General features: G+C 35.5%; 1 protein-coding gene across 5 annotated transcripts in view; it reads left to right on the forward strand.

Moving 5' to 3' along the window:
- Nucleotides 1-17,172, forward strand: part of UNC13C (unc-13 homolog C) — a 203,899-nt gene that overhangs the window by 31,151 nt on the left and 155,576 nt on the right. For all 5 annotated transcript variants that reach the window (XR_008238255.1, XM_052807837.1, XM_052807834.1 and 2 more), the window contains exons 3-4: nucleotides 212-234; nucleotides 766-830. Coding sequence is in view for 4 of the 5 variants with exons in the window: in XM_052807837.1 (XP_052663797.1) it covers nucleotides 212-234; nucleotides 766-830 (88 nt within the window). In the remaining variant the exon portion in view is untranslated. The remainder of the gene's footprint in view (nucleotides 1-211; nucleotides 235-765; nucleotides 831-17,172) is intronic.

Genomic DNA, 17,172 nt, shown 5'->3' on the forward strand with positions numbered 1-17,172 from the left:
CAGGGGTTCTTACCTATTGAAAACATCTCTTTGCTTGTTTAAAATGTAGTGACAGTGGTCTTGCCACAATGATACAGCTAAGCACAGGTGTTACTTGGATTCTGCTGTGCATTAGCAGATTAAAACAGTGACAGTTTTTTATAGTGTAAGATATTTTCTCAGAGACTGTTTTGTCTAACCTATATCCCCCTTCTTCCTAATTCTCTTTCAGATAGCGGTTCTGTGGATGAAAAGGTTTAAAATCACATATTTACTATAGGGATCATGTATTTTGTTGATGTTTGTTTGTGACTTATTTGACCTGTTTGGTTCGTTCATTTTAGTTGTGATATCTGCATGTTTTTCCCAGCTTTCCACTCTTTTGTTCTCCTTTATGTGTATTGCAAATGTGTTGCTTTTATAAACACGATAACGCTCACTGTTGTGCTTATCATAATTGCCAACACAGGGGTCTGCTACTGTCAAACATGATATCTGGGATTTTTGCCTCTAATTATCATCTACACTGCATACTCTATAGGAATTAAAGGACAACAATATTTGGGAAGCAATATCTTATCTTCCCATGGGTTCTTCCAGTGTGTTTCACTAAATGCTGAATGCTACCAAAATATATTCCAAAGGAATAGTTACTCTAGCTTTGGCCTGGAGCTGACCCTGCTAAACATTTTCATATTAGGTGTTATATGTTTGATGCAGTTAAATTCTATCCAAGATTTACTAAGAGCAACTGAGTAACTGTACTGTTTTTGGTCTTTATTAAAGGCTCGGATAGTAAGTGGAAGTTCCTTGGATACTTCCAAGCTTTATGCAGTCCAGGCATTTAGTGGGTAAGTACCAATATGACTGTGAATTTTGTTACTTACATCTGCAAGTTAGTGTCATAGTGTTATAGTATTTTTTCTAAGTTTTGTTCCTATAAGAAATAGAATTATTTTAGGAGGAACATAGTCAGTTTCATTGTGTATGTCTTCTCCTTTTAATTTTTTTAAGACCTTAATTTTTAAGAAATTAATACAACAATGTAGATGCACAGGTCAACTGGATGATAAATATTTTTACATCTTTGCATACAAAATAAATGCCCTTTGAAGCTGTAGTCTGATTTTGTCTTCATTTTAGTAAATGTGTAGTAATACAATAATATTTGAAATCTAAAACATCAAGGGAAAAAGATCTTTCAGTTGCTGGGAGTGAATATGGCAGAAACCTGTACATTTTGTTTGGTTGTTTCCAGATGGAGTGATCTTAAATCCAGTTCTAGGGATTCCTTCCTCTGAGGAAAATCTCTCCTTCCTATTTTGAATACCTTTTTATTGTTCAGTCTCAAAAGGAAAAAAAGTAAAAGCCGTTGGTAAAATGTATCAGTTATATTAGTTAGCTATTTAAAAGGGATATTATCCTCTTGCTGGTGCACTATATAAGCACTGTTTGCTATAGTTATGCTTTGTTACAAAGACAAGGTGATGAGATCAAATTATCTAATTTATCTTACACCTTCTCATTTGTACATCTTAATGGCTGTACAACAGATTCTAGACACTATGAAGTTTTCCCATTTAGATTCCTCTGTTTGGGGTTTTTTTCCCCCTAAAAGGTACTTAATGGTATTCATTTGCTTAATATAATTCACATGCTGCTGTGGAAGGTATAGTTAGGGTAACTTTTATTTCTAAACCTTTGTCCTGATTTCAGCTGGGATAGAGTTAATTGTCTTCCTAGTAGCTGGTACAGTGCTATGTTTCTGAGTTAGGTATGAGAAGAATGTTGATAACACACTGAGGTTTTCAGTTGTTGCTAAGTAATGTTTAGACTAAAGTCAAAGATTTTTCAGCTTCTGATGCCCAGCCAGCAAGAAGGCTGGAGGGGCACAAGCAGTTGGGAGGGGACACAGCCAGGGCAGCTGACCCAAACTGGCCAACGGGGTATTCCATACCATGTGACGTCACATCTAGTATATAAACTGGGGGGGAGTGGGGGCGGGGGGAATCGCCGCTCGGGGACTAACTGGGTGTCAATCGGTGGGTGTTGAGCAATTGCACTGTGCATCATTTGTACATTCCAATCCTTTTATTATTACTGTTGTTTTATTAGTGTTATCATTATCATTATTAGTTTCTTCTTTTCTGTTCTATTAGACCGTTCTTATCTCAACCCATGAGTTTTACTTCTTTTCCCGATTTTTCTCCCCCATCCCACTGGGGGGGGGGGGGGCGGGGAGTGAGTGAGTGGGCAGCTGCATGGTGCTTAGTTGCTGGCTGGGGTTAAACCATGAGAACCTTAAACAAGTTTAAGAGCACTCTCCATCTTTTCAGTCGCTTAGGTAGTTTCTGTATAGTTTGTCATACCTGAAAAGTGTTGTATTTCTTCCTTTTCCAGCTCATAGAAACTTCAGAGTTGCTGTAAAAGTGTGAGGCCATATGTGACATTGTGCAGGATTAGTTGCTGAATGCAATGTGAAACACTTTAAATATTGTGAGAGATAATTGATGTGGTTTTCTTACTAACATGCTCTTCGGCATTACAATAAAATTATAGTATACTTCTCTTGGCTTGCAAACCACACAATTGCTTTTGCTTTGATCAGTTGCATTTTTCTCATAAGGTCAAAAATATCAAAAGTATCTCAGTACTAAAATGATAAAAACTTTTTCCTTTTATATTGATTAGCACAATTTTTTACTATGCCAAAACAGCTAGTCCTTCTTTGAATGGGATTTTCCAAGTACTGTATCTCTCTGTATTTTAAAAATAGACCAATATAAGTGCTGTGAATTTTCTTTCCTGACTGCCAAATGCAAAACATTAGTATTTCTGTTTGAATTATATTGTTTGTCAACATGAAACTAGCACATCTGAAGCAACTTTGTTTCTCTTGATTAGGTTACTGATTTGAATACTTTTTCAGCAATGTATTAGCCACAAAAACATTTACTAAAACTCTCTATGCTCATGTTCACATTATTCTTCTAATGGAATCATGGAAGGCTTTTATCAGATCCATTGCAACTGTGCTAGCAAATGATGATAAATAACATTTTGATTTGATGTATGACAATTTATATTTGGTGGCTTCTTTATTGAAAAAAATTAATGCATATCAGAACCAAAAGGCATCACAGAGGCACCTTCTGATGGTTACCTCAAATTCTCTTTGTCATTTCTGTAAAGATGGTATATTCTTCTTTTCTCTTTTGTGCTATGCAATGTCAATTCATTTTTACTCATATGTTTTGATGGCCTCAGTTTTGAGTAATTTATGATTTGATGCACCACTAATAGTAATGTACCTCACCACTGAGAAGCATGAATCTGATGTCTTAAAAACTACACAGTAAGTTGTGGTCTACTGAAACTAAGAACGATTGTACTCAGAAGCATTAGTGTGTAAGCCTGGTACAAAACTTTGGAGTTGTGTATTAAAAAAAAAAAAAAAAAAAGCTGTTCATAACTGTCAGCAACTACTTTTGAGAAGTCTGGTGTATAGATCACTGCATGGTTTCCAGAACTAGTAGGAGAACAATGTTTAACATCAAAATGAATTCAAATTCTTGAAATACAGTGTAGAAATTGACATTCTCAGATACTTTTATAGGTGCTGTTCAGTGCAGAATTGTATATTGCATTCAATGCTGTGTTCCTAGAATAAGAAGGAATGGGTTTTTTTTTCTCTAGAAAAATAAGAAATCCGAAACTGAAAATAAAGCTAGTCCAAAACTGCCTTGGATTTATCATCTGTCATTTTTAATGGCCCAATTTTGATCACTGCATGTGCATGGTTAGGCTTTCATTGCTTAAGCTAGAGAATTATTTCTTAACGTAGCCAAAATCTTAAGGAAAATTTTCCACTTATGTATCTTCTTTTTTTCCTTATTTCCCCTTTTTTAAGTAACCTACTTCTTGTTGCTCCGTTACCTTTTATTGTTTGCACCCCGTACAAGTAAGCTTAATAAGAGAGAGCTCATTCTGTCATATTGCTTGCAATGTGCAAAACCAGAAAAGAAACAGTTTAACATCTAGTTGTTGTGTAATTTAGGAATAGCATTTTGTAAGCAGACTATGTGAGCGTAGGTACTGGCAATCAAGTATTGATATCTATGCATGCAGGAAGCTGCATTTGACCATACAGTTTTGTTGTATGCACTACTTTCCATAGCCAATTACTTAATTATGGTTTCCTAATAGGTGTAGGACTTAGAAAAGTAGCGTACAAGAGTGTATAGAACTCTTATTTATTGTGGGTTGCACACAAAAACCAATCTCATAGATGTAAGGAGACCTTTTGCCACTGACAAGGACTATACAGACAGAAGTTGGTCTTTTTATGCCTTCTCTTCCAATCACAGGTGAATAAATTCAAATATTGAATCCTCTAAGAATAAGCTGTGTCAATCCCTTGTACAGACATCCTGTAACCACTGCATAGGACTACTTCAAATGACTGACAGTAGCTCAATACTAGCTCATGTTTTTAGCTCAAACCTTACTTCTTTTGCTGACAAAGTTTGGATTGGGCCTCTACTCCCTTTGCTGTCCGCAATATATTTGTGCAAGCATCTGTTTCACTAGGCCTCCCTGAAAACAGTGATGCAATTTTCATTTAACTTCTCATTCAGCTGAAGAACTGTGACATCTCAATGGCTGCTGTGGCTCTGTTTTAATCACATTTTCCACTCTACTCCTGCATCCAAAAACTAATCTTAAATTCAGGGAGCCCTCAGCCTCTTCACTGCCAGCATAACTGGCTGCAGCCTTAGCTATGACTCCTTTTCCCTCTTACTCTCCCCAAAAGGTGTTGCCCTTTGAAGTGAGGGGAGATTCTTTCCCTCACAAGCCTTGATACCTTGCTTTATCTATATAGAAATACCTCAGTTGCCTCTTCTGCCTTACTCTTCCTTCTCTCTCATAGCACAGTGCTGTGAACCCACCTCACATGCACCAGCACATCCCAAGTCCATGGCACAGACAGCAACTCTTCATTCTCTGCAATGATCTCCACTTGGCTGCATGAAATGAGAGAACAGCCAGGATGAGAAAGAAAAGGCAAAGACCAAATACAGTTTTCCTGGGGCTTCTCATGCTATTTGCCTGTTAAAAGGCAAAAGCTCCACCTTTCCTGTTCTTTCCATGCCAGTATCGAACAATAACTTCTTCATTTTATTTTTCTTCTTCATTTTATTGAAGATGAGACACTTTAGAATTCATCCTTTCAATATTTTTGAAAAGTACATGGAAGTCACCTGGGTTTTTCATCATGTATACGAATCTAGGGTAGTACAGTTTTACCAGAGACTTGCTTTGTATTAATTCACTACTTGCCTGATGGCAGTGATGTCAGGGACTGATAATTTTACCACATGGCCTAATCCATTCTGAAATTTGCTAATGGTACACAGATGGTGCTGCATGCAGATGATTACTACTTTCCTTCAGTAGCATGTTCTCAATGGGAAAACAAATTTATTTTTCTTGGATTCTCTGACAAATTCAAATAGATATTTGTTATGCAGAATATCTTCAGAAGCACACAAAAAATAGTCAATATTACAGGTTTTTTTTCTTGCCTTGAATGATAACTTCTGTGCCTTCAACTTCATTACCTTCTATGTCAGGATGTTGTTGGGTTGTTATTGTTGGAGGTAGGGAGGGGAGTAGAGAATTTAATGTATAACCTACATAACATGAGCAGTTTGTCTATGGCTGTAGTGTTTAATGTTCCAAAGACTATACAAGAAAACTAATATTTCACTGTCAATACAGCATTGCTCAGTATGTTAGTGCTCGTAATGTAGCTATTCTGGTTTTCAAAAAAATTTGATCTCACAATCTAGATCAGTCTATTAAACTTTACTTCCAGCTGATAGCCAACGATCTTTGCATACTTATGGTCCTCTTAAATGTTATTAGAAGGATTGAATTTGTTCTTGTCCAGAGAATTTGAGCATAGGAGAACTTCTAGTTCATACCCCCAAAGTCGGGGCTGTTTCAGTCCAGATGCAAGAAAAAGCACTAAATGTGCAGTTCTCCAAGAATAAGATTGAGATGTGTGTTTTCAGCACGCATATATATTAGTGGAACTACATTTTTGCACAAGATCTCCCAGTGGATTCTCCTACTCTCCACTTAAAACTGAAATGTATCTTCTCATGCAGGTGTACATTTGTTGTTTATCTGTCTTTGAGATATGAGAGTTTGGTGGTTCAGCCTTTCCACGTCTCTACCGGATATTGTGCACTTTATTGTGCACCAATGCTCTTTTGCGCTGTTACCTTTCAGTTTTGTCTGTGTACTTGAAATGAATTTTTGTTTTAATTAGTTCTGTAATTTCTTTCCTTTATATAGTGCTTCTAACCAAATATTTATATTGGGGAAAAAAAACTAATTAACAGCATTTAAAAATGTTTAAAAAAGAATATAAAATGCTATACTTGCTCTACTACGAGGAGTTAACATGGAAATAACTTGCCTACAGACCCCCCTCAATTGCTTCCCCCCCACCCCTCAATATATGCAGGAGTCCAGTGGCTGTTACCTTTATCCTTCTGTATGTGCCTCCGTCCACAGACTACCAGTCTTCAGCCTAAATGGCAGTGACCGGAATTTCTGATGTAGCCCTTCTTTAGCATATTACCTTGCTTATATGCTTTCCCTCTGACTTCCCACCAAACCTAAAACATACATACACAGGCTTGTATCTGGTCCAACCTCCTTCATTCCAGCCTTTCATACTATTAGCTCCTCCCAAGTTTAAAATAATTGTCTTTGTTTTTGTTGTCGTTCTCTCCCTTTGAACCCCACCCCTCAGACAATCCTGACATCTCAAACAACTGCAAGGCCACCGCTACCTGTTCCACCCAAACTGTTGCCAAATCTGCTTTTCTTTTTCCCATTAATCTTAAAAAAGAAATAAAGAGTCACTGTTTATCCCAAATTATGCAGAGAGGCAGCTGTTGGACCCAGATGAATTCAAATTTTGATAAAATGTTCACAAGTCTCTCGTATACTGAGAATTCATATAGCCTTAGTGGAGTATAACGGGAAAACAGTTCTGAAAAATGAAAGCAGTGCTGCAGTTGTGGAAAGAAATATTCTTATTTTAAATTAAAAAAATTAAAATGTGGATTTGAGGTTTGGGGGGAGGGGTGTTTGGGCTTGGTTGTTTTGCTGGTTGATTTTTTTTTTTTCTTCTCTTTCTCTTTCTTGTTGAGAACTATTTTCACTGTAACTAAGCTTAATCACATCAAGAATACAAGGAGAGTAATTAATGATGCTCCAGGGTCTACATAAGGTAGTGGAGAAGTAGGAGATGAGTATAGTTTTTCTTCTAGAAAGATAATTCAAGAACATATTCATTCATGTCAAAATACAGAACACCAACTATGAAACAATACAAGCCTCAGTGTCCTGCAGGTAAAGCAACTGCTTCAGATCATTCCTTGGATTCTAGTTGACTGTTGCCATAAGGAACACATTAATTTCTCATGCAGAAAACAGGATTTATTATCATTTCACTAGATTCTTACAGAGAAGGGTACCCCTTTATGATGAAAGCAACTGGAAACATCTTGCCTTGTGGTTTCTTCCTCTATCATTTATAAGCTAATCTGTTAAAATATCTACTGGCAATCAAAAGGCAATTGGAAGTGGGTTTTGAAGCATACCAACCTAGAATTACTATTAAACTTGTGGATGCTGAGTGCAAACAATATAAAGAGATTTTTAGAACATAGCTAACTAGAAACACTCTAGACACCAGACCATATTTAGCAGTTTTTCCAGTTGTCTTATTTCTCTACAGAGCAGGCATTCTATCAGTATTACTGAAGTGAGAGAATGCATTCAGATACTAATTTATTCCTAGTTTTTTGCGATTGAAATATTAGCCAATAACTAGTCTTAGCCTGACTTCAAACTTCCCCCAGTCGACATACCTCTGATACTTGGAACCTCTCTTCAGCAGAGGTTTTGATAAATGTGTTAGTCGTGTTTCAAGGTATTTGAAGACTAAGAGTAATAAGTTTGGGGTTTGTTTGTTTCTTTTCAGTAATGCTTCTACAGATAATCACCAGTATACCTCTATATGGTGTTCATGTTTGGTTTTCCTCCCATTTTTTCAGTCTAGGTAAGAGTTCTTGTCTAGTTCAGCTGGAATTTAATTTTTTCAAACAGCAAAATGAATTTTTTCAGCACAGTGTGCTGGTAGATTGGATGGCTGCTTTTCCATCCCCTGATCAAGCATTTTGTACTTCATCTGACAAGGTATGAGTAAAGAAATCACATTTTACTTTCCAGCAGTTTGTATACTGAGATTTCTAGAAATCCTTCATTAAAATGACTTGTGATAATAATAAAGAAAAGTATGTTTACATTTGATGATAATAATAAAGAAAAAACATTCTGGAATGAGAAGGACAGCCCTGATTAACTGTGACTTTTAGCTCAAAGTCACCTACTTTCCTTCAGTATGTGGTAGAGCTGCCGTAAATACATAAAGCAGGTAAAACTTAGACTTCCTTTACATTAGCATTTTGTCCCAGTTACAGCAGCTAAGGACCAACAAGATACTTTAGTGGAATTAGTATAAACTCTCAGTATAAACAAATTTAAACTGCACCATAACAAGTAACAGCTATGAACCAAACAATCATATTTTCTATGGTAGGAACTGAAACCAGTAAAGGCATAAGTAGTCCTTAGAGTCTCAATTTTTTTCTATGATCTTTACTATACACTTGATTGAATGCTGGGCAAAGAAGAGGCAGGAAGTATTATTGTCTTATATGAGTTCATCTGGTCATTGATTCATTGCACAAAAGAAAGTAGATAGTTTCCTTTATAAGCTGCAGTTTCAAAATTGCAGTTCTTTCCTGAAGTCTGGTTAGTTTCTTTAATGTCTTAAAAGTACTTGGGTGACTAAGTACGTATGTGTAAGAACTCTCTGACATTGTCATAGTTCAGCAATTAAAAAAGTTACAGACAAGTTGCAGAACCAGCTGGTAGAATACATAAACTTCTTGACAGTAGCTACAGTGTACTGCCCTAGTATTGTCAGAAGAGATGGTGAAGCTCATTTAAAACCAAAATATTTCATGTCATTAATATTTTGCAGATGATAATTGGAATGAGTTTTAGTATTACTTTTTTTAAAAATAACAAAATAGGCGCTTCTTGACCATATATAACTTTTAAGCAAATATTTGTGATATTGTACAGATACACAGAGAAAAAAATCAGATCTAGATGTTTCTGCTAAGCTGAACTTGAGCTGGAAATGATAGTGAAAAGACTGTGGGGTGAAGTACAGAGTAGAAAACTAAGCTATTTAAAGAGACAGAGGTGTGAGTTATGGCAAATTACTAACTGAGCATAAATTACACCACTAATGTCATAATAAAATTTCTTTATATTATGTACTCATCTGTATTGATTCTGTCATTGTTGCTGTTCCCTCAAAAGCTATGTCCTTTTCTTTCTCTGGTAACATCATCACCATTGTTAATTCAGATGTAACCTTTTCTCCCAGGAAAAGACTATTAGTCAGTCTTGAATTTAGATTTTTTTTTTTTTTCCTTCCTATATGCTACTCCTTAGTCATCAGTAAAAGGAGTCCAGTAAGAACTCCATTTTTAGTCATATTTTGTGTTACAGAGCAGAATAATAGATGGAAGTGATTTTATAGACATTGCTTGTCAGAAGTAGCTCTTTGTGGCATAAGAATACCTTATACATGTGATGAGTTTTATTCACTGCTGACGGAACTGCTCCTGAATAACAAAGAGCCCTGAGAATCCGAGTTTCTGAGTGTACCTCTTAGTCTCTGTACATTTACTTTTCACAACCTCAGAAATGTTACTTTATTTCTCTTATGCTTTTGCTGAGATTTGTAGGTATGTCTGGAAGTTGTAATTTGGGTCTTCCTTTATATTTATGTTCTTGAAAAGAAAAATCTGATACCAAAACCCTGCACCAAAGACTGTTTATGTGAAAATATAAAGGAAATGCGTAAACAGCCTATGAATCCCTTTCCCTTTCTTACAGAATAGTGCAGGTGTATCAGAAGGAGGTATGGGAGAAACAGACTATCTCCTAAATTTATAGGATAAGAGTTATGATAGTGCTTGGAAAGTGGTAATGCTCTTAAGGGTTAAAATAAACTTTCCTATATTCTAGGCAAGTGCTTTACCCACTCAACTAAGATATGAAAGGGATTACAATTTTTTATCTTGTAACTTGAAGGAACTCTACAAACAGAGAAACAGAGGGATGCCTTTGAGGATTCTAATGTGGCCAACAGGCATTTTGGGAATTTTCTGTGCAAAAAATTGTGTCAGTATGGACTTGATATATTAGAAGAATTAGATGAAAATCTAGAAGATTATACTTTTAAAAAATGCATCCAAATTACACAAATAGTTTGAACTAGACTCTTATCTCTCCTTGTATATCTGTCAAACTTCAGCAGTAACTTGAAGTTAGTAGAACTGCTTACTCCTTGCTTAGCTTTTCAAGAATTCCTGTTTGAAATTTTACAGGTCAAGAATGATGTGTCTAGATTTGCTCTGAGAGGTTCAAGACCCTTTTCACCTGCTTACTAGCTACTACCAAGTCCAATTACAGTTGTCCTCTTCAAGTTTTGTTCGTTTCTCTTGTTTCAGATCTGCCGTCTCTTTTGCTGATTTCTCTACTTCTTCCATTTTGTCCTTCCTCTCAAGTCTCAGATGAAGTGTGCTCTAGTTGTCATCCACACACATAAGGAACTCAGCCTCCCAGATTCCAATTTTTTCTGCACTTTTCATATTGACTTAACTCTCCTTGTTTTATGTTTAACTGTCCTATGAAAGATTTTCTGATCCAGCATGTGGTGCAGAAATAAATTGCCTTGACTGTCATTGAAGAAGTTTTAATTTGGATGCTACTCAGACTCAAACATGTATAGGCTGGGAACAGTCAGTTATGTATTCCTGTGGATGTATTTCTAAATCCATGTGATATCACACCTGCAGAAATTATTAATTAATCAGAGGTGGAAATGTAGTAAAGCTGTTTGGCCACGATTCCATGATGATACAGCATGCTGAAAGTTCACAGCTACATAAATTTCTGGATTTAAAAGAGAAAGTAAGGTTTGGGGAGGTGGGTGGGTTTAAGACACAGTGTCGCAACCTTTGTTAGTGTGTCACTGATGTTTCGGTATTGCTTTTAATCTGTTTTATCTCTTTCTGGTCTAGGAGGTTTATAATCTTATTTTGATTAGCTGTTATGATCCTATGATAATGACAACCACAGAGATGCATATTGTCAAAGGTAAACTAAGTGTAGGATGTTATTACCTCATCTGGTTCTAGGAAGGTCTCCATCCTGTTTTTGCAAATGAATTTGTCTTGTGGGACTTCCTATCTCCACCTTATCAATTATCCACAAGCTTTATGCAAATTGTTTTTTTTCTTTCCCTTGTTGGTCTCTTTTCATTATGGCCACGTTGATACTAAGGAAGCTATTTAAATAGACATCAAGGATAGTAGAGGGAATTCAAAATGAGTCCTTGGTATTATAATATTGCAACAGTTCTGCTAAGGGAGTGTTAATTTTGAGAACCATGTTCAGATTTTTCTCTTCCCTGTAAATGTTGAGACCAGATTTTCCTTCTAGACAATTTTTGCAGCACTGTGAATACTCTGTCTTCATTAGTGTTACTACTGACTTGCTCTGGTGTAAGGTCAAGAATATCAGCAAATGTACTTTTAACGCTGTTTTGCTGATGCTTGGTTTTTAATAACATTTTTTAGTTTGGGCCCTAGGAAATAATTTTAGTGTTTTGGGGGGCTTTGTGGGGGGTTTTTAGTTGGGGGGGGGGGATGTTCCCAAAATATTGAAAAAAATATAGTGAAGGAAAAAATTTTACAAGTTGAAATGGTGGCACTTTGAGGCCACAGCGCCTGAGGCTAGCTTAAAGTCATTTTAGTTGGCTAGCATCAGCTCCCTGTAATGTGACAAGAAGCATGACGGGAAAAAGAAATGAGGTCAGAACTTTTTTGCAAGCAACTTTATTTTTTCCAAAAGCTGAGATGGCCCCAGAGGCCTGTTAGCACAATTTAGAATATCTGTTGGTCTTCTTTGGCTTGCATCTTGGGATGAAGCATTCAACAGATTTGTGATCAGAAGGCAGAGGGAGAATCAAAGCTGTAGTCACAAAGCCTGTTTTGCTGCCTCAGCCAGAATCTGAGCATCTGTCAATATAACCTAATGTGTGATTAATTCATATCTTTACTATAGAAATATGATTAACAAACATAATTTCAAAATTTTCATTACATTAATATGCATACTCATTTGAGCACACAATCTGTGCAAATTTGAGTGGATAACAGTCCTTTAGAATAGTCTAGTCTACCCCAAAATTTTCTGACAGCTTCTTGAATTGGCCAGGATAACAGGTTTTCTTCTATGGAGGGGTTTGGCTCTTCTTTTTTTCATTTCTTAATATAGTATTTTTAGCTCACGTTAAGACTCTTTGAATCCAACTTTCATTTTCAGAGAAAGTGCTAGGTATTTCTCTGGTGGCATTTTAGTATACTGAGGACCAGGAAAAGCTGTAAATCCAGTCCTATAATTACTTCTACAATGCTGGTATTTTCTCCCAGTATTCAAATACAATTTTAGATCTCCAATTTCAGTTTTCCACTCCAGCAAAAATTATGTATTGCTACCCAAGTGTGGATTTGTGGGTCTTCAGACAGTGTGGCTGTCTCATAATTATTTTCATTAACTTGCATGGTTCCATTTTTATGTTTTTACAAAAGCCACTGGCTACATTTTGTGATTATAACATGCAGCAATGATACATTTCTTCTTCCCTTCCTCACCCCCTAGTTCAATCTTCAAAAAATTAATCTCAACTTTCATGAGATCAGACCAGCATTATAAGTTATTAAAGCTGCCTAGGCATTTTATTTATCACATTTAACTACATAAATTTAATTATGCTATAAACCAGACTCATCTAATCTGAAATATTATATAATCCTAAGAATTTCAAGAAAATGAAGTATCCCAGTACCCTAAAATGTATGTCCAGTACTGAGTGATTTAAAAAACAAAACAGTGAAACCTCACCTCTTCCTTTTTGTCATTATTTCCATCTGGAAATGAACTCACTCACACAGACCTTCAAGAGTGGCTATGATTCTTTCCAAATTTTTTATGCCTAGGAATGAAAAAAAGAAGAAAAAGAAAAAAACTCTTTATATTAAACAGTGAGATGTTTCATTTTTAATGACAAAAATACCAACATTTTTGCAATGAATTAGTTTGATCAAATACAGGTATTGTGACATAAAATTGATGCCTTTCATAAAATTATTAATGTTAAATATTTGTAGTATTACTATAACTTAAACTGTAATTTTCTAAGAACCACTAGTGAATAGGTACAGTGTCATAACTCTCAATTTGTAATTCAGTCCTCTAAACCAGAGGACTGAATTAGGAGGAAAAAGGTTGGAAGTTTTTGAACAGTTAAATATATCAAGTATACAGCAAAAAGTACCACACTGAGAATCACAATTTCCAAATAGGGTTTTGAATAGTTTAGTAGAAGAACTGTCTGCTTAAATGGGCTGAAAGGAAAACAGCTGATCAAGTCCTCATCTTCAAAAAAATGGTACATGTATATATATACACACATGCATACATATAGATAATCTGTCATGTTCTGCAGCATACAGGCTACCTACCAGTTACAGAACAGAAATTATTACATGTTTTAATACTGGGAGTTGCATCAGAATTGCTACACTAAAGTGACAGTCTAGAAAAAAAATCAGTTTTTATTGGAAGATATTGTTCTTATCAGAGTTCATTTTGAGTGTTTTTATTATAGCTTTAAAGTCCTATGTTTGTCTGTAATAAAGAAGAAAATAATTTAAGTTGAATGAACAGTGTGGGCCTGATGAATGCTAGTGGGATCAGACTAAATAGGGTATTGTTGTTGCTGCTGTGACTAAGTGGAAATGATTTATTGTAATGTTTTAAAGCTATTCATGTGTCTTATTTTAACTTTCTTCAGCATCTTATTGACAGCCCAAATATTTGGGAATCTCTATGAAGAATTTTTCTTTATAACTGAAGTACAGACAGGTGCAGTCCAAATTATCTTAAAATGTCGTATGACACCAGAAGTCAGCATAAGGCAGATCCAATTCTCTCTGGAACATTGCATCAGAACTGCATTCTGCTTGCACTGAAGATATATTTATGCTTTTCTCCCCTCCATATCCTGTTGGTTTTTGGGTGACGTTTTGAACTAATGAATTTACCAGCTCCCAGTTTAGCTACAAATAAATAAAAAATCAGTTCCCTAGTAGGTGAGTCCTGACTTGGTAACTCTAGAATAATTAATTTTCTGTTGTCTAGTTGCTGGCAGAGATGAAGTGAAGCTAACTGATAGGGTGACAGCTTGTCTGATTAAGGGTTTGTGTGTGAACCTAACACATCGCTGTATTCTGTACTATACCTAAAGAGAGTCAAGGAAAATGGGTCTATACAAGCCCTACTCAAGACCGTGAAGCAGAATTGATCAACTGTAGGGGAAAACTTCTTGCTGCTGTCCCAGCCAGCTTGTTCACACTACAGGCAGTTAGAGTATTTCAGGCATAGTGTATCATACATGCACTCAGTTCTCATTTGAGTATAGAGAAAAATTTCCTAATGGGCAAAAGATAAGAAATGTCATTTCACCAAAACTGGACAGTTCCAGAAAGTGTAGGAATATTTCTACCATTCCTTTTAAATTCCTTGCAGTAATTAGAATAATTAATGATTCTCATGTGATAAGTTTGTGTCTTTTATACATTATTTTGTCCTTTTGCCTACAAATATCCTTTGGACCAACAGGCCTCTATGCTGTACAGGAAGTCTTTACTGGGTCAGTCACAGCCGTTAACATATCTTTTATCCAATGCAGTGAATAGCTCAGAAATTATTAATCCACTGTAAGGCCATTGATATGAAGGCAGCTTGTAGTCCTTCGTTCCTTACTGCACTGGTAAAAAATACCATGACCTATCACTGGAAGATGATAAAAAGAAGTAATTTCAAACTTAGCTCCTTTGTTAGTCAACTACTTACATTTTTTTTTAATGACTATAGCAACTTTAATGTCAAAACTAAGTTCCTGTACAGAACTATTAGCAATAATATCAACAATTTAGAGCAGGACCATTATGAAAGAACATTCTGAATTCTTTTCTAGTTAAAGGGTTTTCAACAAGAAGAATACCTAGTACTGTTGTCGCATGTTTGTAAGTATTGAGGAATTTATTGATCTCTCTCTTTTAAAGACTGCAGGTTAAGCTTTAGTTTTTCGAAATCTTGCAGATAATTCCCTTTGTACGTCAGGGTTTTTTCAGAACCTAGAACAAAGAATGCATTCTTCCCTTATACTGTTTTTATGTCTTTAATTAGGTTTGGTCAATGTGGATCAAAATGAAACTGCAAACTGTTTTCTTAAAGCTCAAAAATTACTTTTAACTTTTGCAGAATAAGAACTTGTCTGTGAATCAATAGGTGATCATACAATAAAGTAGAACTTGGGCCTTGTCCTTTAGCTAAATATAATATACATTCTGGGGAGTATATAAAGGTATGTTTATTTCAGTTTTCACTTTGGAAACTAGTACCATAAGAGCAACTCACATGACTTAAAACAACTTTAAGTCCTTATAATAGGAAATTTTTATCTGTATTCAGAGAATTACCCACAATACAGCCCGTAAGTATAATGCCAATTAATGACATACAACTTAAAAAACTTCCTGCAAGAGCTTATCTATTAACAATAAAGTGCCTCATAACTTGAAGATATCACAGAGAAAGAATACCCAAAGGCATTTTCACCTTACTCAACTTCTAAAAATCTTGAAATTTTTTTCTGTAGTCTTTCAAGAAAACAATATTTTGAATCAATTTATACCCTTATTCTTCATTTTATTCTGAGTGTGATCTGCGACTCAATCCTGCACAGTGCCAAAAGACTGTGCCATTTTGAAAAAAAGGGTTTGAGAATGTTTGGCATCTCTAGGGATCAAGCAATTTAATCCAACACCAAATGTCTGCTTTTTTAAAAAAATAATATACAATTTAAGGATGAAAGCATCACTTCATTTCTGAGCCATGTTATGAGTGTAAAATGTATCTATTTTCTTTGCAAGAGAAAGGGTGAAAATTCATTGTCAAACAGGATTTCCCTGAAGAACATCAATGCTTGAGGAGCTCAGAAGTTCTCCTACTAGGAAAGTTCTCCTACCAGCTGTGTGAAACTAGTTGTTGCTTTGTGGTATGATAGTGAAATGTGATTTTTTTTTTTTTTCCTTTTTAACTAATGGAAAAAGGGATACAATTTATGGAAAAACTTTAACAGTTATAATTTATTTGGGAAAAAATTACATTTTTATCATTTAACTTTGGCACCATATGAAAAAGAATACTGAGTTATCAAGACAGAGGAAACATCTTTGAAGTCTAAATGGTTGATGGTGTTGGGAGAGCTGGGCATGGGGCTTTTAGAATTTAATCTCAGTCCTATTTGAATTTGTGGAGAAAGACTCTTGACTCCACAGGGTTTTTTAAAGTTGAACCCATCAATTTTGGACATTGAATCTTGTGTATATCAGTGTAAATATTAGGAGATCTTTATCAAGGTCTTTGCAGGTGTGTTGAACTACAAGATTAAATGAATGTGTAGATGATCCTGAATGTTATATTTAATCTTTTAAAATCCATATAAGAAACAACGTTCAAAGCGTCTTTGTTTATTACAAGATACAAGAAATGGGTTTGTTCTCTCTGTGGGATTTATCTGTGTGTCAACAGCTCCAAATGTATAATGTCTAACTTACTTTTGAGCTTTAATATTTGGCAGCTGTGATGAGTGCTTTATCACAGTAACCCAAACTGTGGGACTGGAGTGTGCAGCAGTATTTTCTGACTCATTATTTCTAGAATTAGCTTTAACAGTTAACTGTTCCCTTGATGCTAACTGATCTCTTGAATTCAAAGCACAGATTTCAGTGTTATCCATGCCACAGTGCCTATTGGTTTTGTCCCAAATGTTTGCTTCCACGTTGTGGTTTTGTAAGTTTATTTTTTATGCCATTTTAGGGATTTGTCCCCTGC

The sequence above is a fragment of the Harpia harpyja genome, chromosome 14 (assembly GCF_026419915.1).
Source record: "Harpia harpyja isolate bHarHar1 chromosome 14, bHarHar1 primary haplotype, whole genome shotgun sequence".
NCBI lineage: Eukaryota > Metazoa > Chordata > Aves > Accipitriformes > Accipitridae > Harpia > Harpia harpyja.